Genomic DNA, 6,000 nt, shown 5'->3' on the forward strand with positions numbered 1-6,000 from the left:
TTTTAGGCGCACTCTGTGGCGCGAAAAACGGGTGTCCAGGTCGGGACTGCGCCGTTCTAGGCGCGTGTGGAAACTTGGGCCCTATATATCTACATAAATAAAAATTAAAACCTGAATTACAGCTTCCAAAGTAGAAAAAATAATACTTTAGATGATCAGGTGCTTGGTTGCATTGTATCCACTCTGCGATAGTATTGGGCAAAATAAGGAAATTACAATTACACAATAAACATTGCTAAAAGGAATTACTTCTTGAAGCCCCCAAATGTTCATATAGACAAAAGCCAAAGATTTTACAGCATCCAGAACCTCGTGCAGTTTGGCAGTGATATCCGCCAAGGGAGAAACCTAATACACCCTGACACAAACTCACCAGCATCACTTGATGTTCTTGGGTATCATGTACCATGGGTACATATTAAACCAAATAGGAGGACCAGTGTAATCATCCAACCCACAGGTCAGCATATAAAGGTATGCTCAAGTACCTGGACAACTACCTGCTGAAATGGGAAGTTCGAGAAAGGCAGCTGCAGTGATCTGTGAGCCCTGGTTCAGTCAGCTGGCTTCTTGGATATACATTGTACTCTGTACCCAATAAGGAATGTACTCCCCTTTGTCTTTTAGTTTGTTGGAATGTAATGTCCTATATTTAATGTTTTTGTTCTAGAAGATAGACATTGTCATTTGATGCTTAGCTTCTCTGCAGCTCTGCAGAACCAAGATCAGCATAGATTATAATGCAGTTCTTGTGGCGGTTCAGCTCTTCTTTGGATTTACCAAGGGTATAATGGTTTCTTTTTCTAGAGCTTGTGGACTGATGATGACATATTTTGGCTCATTGATGCTAAGCAGCGAGCTTCCTGGGGGTCCTGTTCAATTGTCAGGTTAAGTATGTTGAAATTCAGCAAAGATTGTAAGGTGTTGTGGATGAAGGATCTGTCATTGGACCCATCAGCCCTCTCACCACAGTGATGCAGTTTCAACCCACCAGACATGCTGACTGCGAGTGACTTCAGCTCTGAGCATGAGAAGGCTCTTGACTGGATGGGCAAATTGCTCTGCAGTGGTCAAATTATGTCCTTCCAGTAGCCTTTGTAGGTAAGTTGCAGGTCACACACTATTCATATCTGACACTGCCTCCAGGACCCTGCTATTCCCTAAAAGTTCCAGTGTAGACTAACCATATTGGAGGCCCCCATCTGTGGACCATTTTCCACTCCCAAGTGAAAGATACATGGATTATGCCTGCAGATGGAAAGACACCAGAAAATGTAAGGGCCCATTTTTCACTCAACCAAAGAAAGAAAGAAAGGGAAAGAAAGAAAGATTTGGATTTATATAGAGCCTTTCATGACCACTAGATGTCTCAAAGCGCTTTACAGCCAATGAAGTAATGTGGGATATGTGCAAAACTATGTCAGAAATTCAAGATAATGCATTTGCAATTACCTTGCAACTTGTCATACAGAATGATTCTGTAATGCATCATGACTCAAGAAAGCATGTGATAGCTTATTGTTTTATTAAGCATTACAAAAGATTGTACAATCACACGTTTCACTGCACAGTGTATATACTGGTATAAATGTGGTATATGTAGCTGTCAATTACTATTTCTGAACAAGTCAAATTGTTGGTATTTCTTGGAGGTACAGAGTCCCATTTTGATTTTTAAGCTCAAATTCCTGTAACATATAACAATGAATTGGCCTTTTCATGCAGAGATGTATACCATCACTTCTGGAAAGTCTCTGACTCTGTCCTCAACAGTTTAGATTCCTTAAAGATTTTGTCGAGAGTCCTAGGAATTTACATTTGAGTTTTTCTAATTCTGCACAATTGAGTTGATTTGGGCTTGACTACATAACCTTATTCCAGATATCCTCTAGTGCTGGTGGTGACTTCCTTTTTGGAAAACAATAATACTGAATATATGAATGATGACAAATTGATCTAATCATGTCATAAACCTTTTAGTGGTTAAATTAAAACATAGCCAAGGTGTTTTCTTTACCACAGGTGAAAAGCCTTATAAATGCCAAGTTTGTAACCAAGCATTTCGAATTAAGAAGACTTTAACAAAACACATGGTTATTCATTCTGATGCTCGTCCCTTCAACTGTCACCACTGCAATGCAACATTCAAACGGAAAGACAAGCTGAAGTATCATATGGATCATGTTCACGGCACTAAGTCTATAGAACAGTCAATTGTGGCAGCTTCTGAAGTGAAAATGGTATCCCAGCAGTTGCTATATGCACAAGATGGCAAAATGTACCAAACAGATGCTAAACCATATTTGGATCAAAATAAGGTTTACTCAGCAGAGGGCAAAACAACAGTTCAGAACGTTCACGGAGATGTAACACTTGTACCAGTACGGATTGCTGATGCTCCTGTCCAAACTGATGCAACCCAACATGGTGCAACTTTGGCTTCACAACCTCACAGCCTCCTTCACTCCCAACAGCTGCCTCAGCAGACTGATTATCAAAGAGCTACAGACCTTGAATTTCTGGAGAAGTACACTCTTACACCACAACCTACCAATATTGTGCATCCGGTTCGTGCTGATCAGATGTTAGATCCGAGAGACCAATCATATCTTGGAACTTTACTTGGGCTTGACACGGGTACACCAGTACAAAGTATTTCCAATGCAGAGCATTAATTGTAATGAACAATTCACCCTCTGTAGAGTTGTAGTTTTATACAGAAAAGTAAAAAAATTAACTTTTACGTCAAAAGTAATTTGATATCAGTTAGTAAATTGGTATGATTTGCTCCAATTATCCACGGTTTGCTACCCCAGGTAAATTATAATAATGTATTTTAAAAAGGGGGTATTTGTCATGTTTGCATTTACTTCCTGTCCTTTCAGTCTGATTTCTGAGTGACCGTGCAAGGCTCAGTTATTGTATATAACTGAAATTATGCTTCAGCACCAGTTTTAAGATGACTTGAATGATTTTAAACATTAAACTATTTGAATCCAAAGATTAATATTAAAGATTAATATTAAATTGATATTTATTGTTTGACCATAATGTCTTCATTCTTGTAGGAGGATGAAAAGATAGACGGCTAAACTTTTCCATCTTCAGTTCTGCATACTATTAAGTTAATTATGCAGCTTGAAAAATCTGAGGGATGCCTGATTCTTTGAGAAGCATTTTAGTAAGAACCTAGGTTTCCCAAAAAATTGCACCGAAGACAACCTGCTTCATACAGCTGCATTATTTTTTTTGACTGGTGGAAATATCTTGGCATCAGACTCAGTAACAGTCAAGATCCATTCATTTCAGTCCCATTGAAAAGAAAGTAGAAACCTTTCTCTTATACTGGAAATAAATATATAACATTGAAATGAGAAACATATACAATTTGAAATGCCATCTTTAGAAACTACTATCAAAATAACCTGAAAATTGGGAATAAGAATTTTTTGTATTAAACTATCTGGATAGTAAAAATAAAATAGACCATAGGAAGACATTAATAAAGATGAGTTTTCTTCTCCCTCCATTTAAAAAAAAAAACAATCTGGAATATAGATTAGCACAGAAGGAAAAATGTGCAGTCAAGAAAACCTGCAGATGAATCCATAAGTGGCAGGAAGTACAGTATTGAAAATAAAACTTTAACTGAGGAATTATAACTTGCACTAAAATCTACCTTTTTGATTTTACTTCACACATTGTGAGTACACGGTCCTGCCAAATTGTGGGTAGCTCTACAAATTTACATGCCTATCTTGGGTAACAACTCAAACTGATGTCAGTTACAAGAGCAGTCAGTAAGCAGTTGCAGGAGAAGCCATTCTGTCCTCTGTGGTTGATGGTCAGATTTGACATGTATTCAGAAGGTACTGAAGTTTCTCAGTTAAATCCTTACTTTTTAGCTTCTAGGTTATGAAAAGGCTAGATTAATGCGATTTGCTTGCATTACACTGAAATGATAGGTGGAGGGGGGGGGGGAAAGAAATAACATTTCAGATATGTTCTACAAAGTAGGTATTTTCAATATTTTTTTAACACAAATAGTATTTTATATTAAAAAGTATTCCTCTATATTTACATTCTTTAAGAGAATATAATTGTCCTATGAATGCTGAGTATTTAGTCTTGGATAACATTTCTCTGCAACTAATTGTGAAGATCATTTTTCTAGGGTCCATTATCACACAAGTCCTCCATTCTGTTAAGCAGTGAATGGAACATTGATGAAGTTAGTAAAGGACATTACCCTGGAGAATGTTTGGTTCTTGGTATAAAGTGGGTTTGGTCTGTTTCAAAATTATTCCCTCTTCCTAGCCTTGAATGAGTTTGGATATTTCAGCAGAGACTGGGGGGGGAACAACTACTATGTTTTATTTTAATTTTCATCAGTCATTTATAACACTGCTGAGCATGTGTTTTGTATTTTTATTCCTTTCTCAAACTTTGCAGAGGTTCAGGGGAGAAACCAGAGGCACTCGGTGCCTTAATAGCTTGCGAAGGTTTGCTGCAGATTATGTGCAGTATTCAAAAATAATGTCTGATATAATATCCATAACAAACTTAAATAAAAACTTGGATATAAATTTAAACTTTTGGGCGGGGGGGGGAAATAGATTTGCTTTGTACACAATATACAGCTTGCTTTTGTGACTTGCCGATAGCAGGTAAAAAGAAACTCAACTGACGCATAGAAACCATGCATTTATACACATGAAAGGAAAATCAAAGATGTAAATACTTAAAATGTCTTAAAGGCACAGGCATCCTGAGTTTCTCCAGTTGAAAAACTTGCCAGACATGATAGATTTTATATATAATAAATGAAGATTGTTAAGTAAAGCTACCTGTCATAGTTTATTGTCAAATTGAACTGAAGTACAAGACCAATACAATGTTTTAAGTTTCCTTGCTAAATAAAGATTTAAAAAAAAAATCAAATCAGGAAATTATGTGAAAACTATTGTGGAAGAAAATTATTAAGCAGACTTAATATTTTTGACGACTATAGTTCGGTCACAAAATAAGAATGACATAAAGCATTTGTGTGTGCACGGTGCACTTTCGTACAATATCACAAGTTTGCAATCGTCAACTATGAATTAAATGAATTTATATGACCTATTTCTTGAAAAATTAATGTTGATTACACTGCATTTTTAATTGTTACAAGTACATGAGTTATATCATGCTGATTTTTAGGAACGCTAGCAGGAAAGGTTTTAGTGAATAGTCTGTTTTATGTTTAGGGCCCTATTTTGTGTCCTTCTAATGACATATGAGACCCACTCTCTGGAATGCTGAGTTAATGAAAGTTGGTGTAAAAACCAAGAGTGAAGATCATGGAGAGGATATGATGTACTGGCCTTTTTAGCTGCGCTTAAAAAACAAGACCTTCATCAGGAAGTTAGGGAAGACGCGGAGGGTTAATCGTTCTGTGATCAAACTCCGCAGCTGTAACATGAAGTGCACCGCAATCTTTTCAGCGTCGTATGTGTTGTCTGTGAGTATCATTCCCTCTAATAAATTCTATAAACAAAAATTCTGCATTTAGAACCTTAATTCCTGGCAAAGAGACAACTTTGTTTTTCACTTGTAAGCCTTACCGGATTATAACCAACCTATTATACATAATTGACTTGTTCTACAGTAATGTACTACTTTTGAAAAGTTATTAACCACATGTTGTATCACCTTTCTAAATCAGGGGTTCTCAACTGGGGGTCCGCGGCCCGAGAAGATTTCAGGAGATCCGACAGTTGATTTGTTCCATCTATATATGGGGAGATTACTGATTTTGATGGCATAAACATCCGTAGACTCCCCTGTATACTGAGACAAGTGGAATAATCTCAGCTCTACAAAGATAGTGCATGTGCAGTCAATTCAAGTTCTTGCTGTTGGATACTATTTGAACACTTAGACAATCCCTTTGCATGTCAGTGGTATGTTTTTTTTTGTTCCAGCCCTAATCGCTACCACATTCATAAACCATTTGCT

At 37.0% G+C, this 6,000-nt stretch overlaps 1 protein-coding gene across 1 annotated transcript in view; it reads left to right on the forward strand.

Annotated features, from left to right (window-relative positions):
- The window catches only part of zbtb41 (zinc finger and BTB domain containing 41), a 35,094-nt gene extending 29,583 nt beyond the window's left edge, over positions 1-5,511 (forward strand). The window contains exon 11 of the mRNA XM_070887323.1: positions 2,023-5,511. Within this exon, the coding sequence (XP_070743424.1) occupies positions 2,023-2,675 (653 nt within the window). The 3' untranslated portion in view covers positions 2,676-5,511. The remainder of the gene's footprint in view (positions 1-2,022) is intronic.
- The last annotated feature ends 489 nt before the right edge of the window (positions 5,512-6,000 follow it).

The sequence above is a fragment of the Pristiophorus japonicus genome, chromosome 8 (assembly GCF_044704955.1).
Source record: "Pristiophorus japonicus isolate sPriJap1 chromosome 8, sPriJap1.hap1, whole genome shotgun sequence".
Classification (NCBI taxonomy): domain Eukaryota; kingdom Metazoa; phylum Chordata; class Chondrichthyes; family Pristiophoridae; genus Pristiophorus; species Pristiophorus japonicus.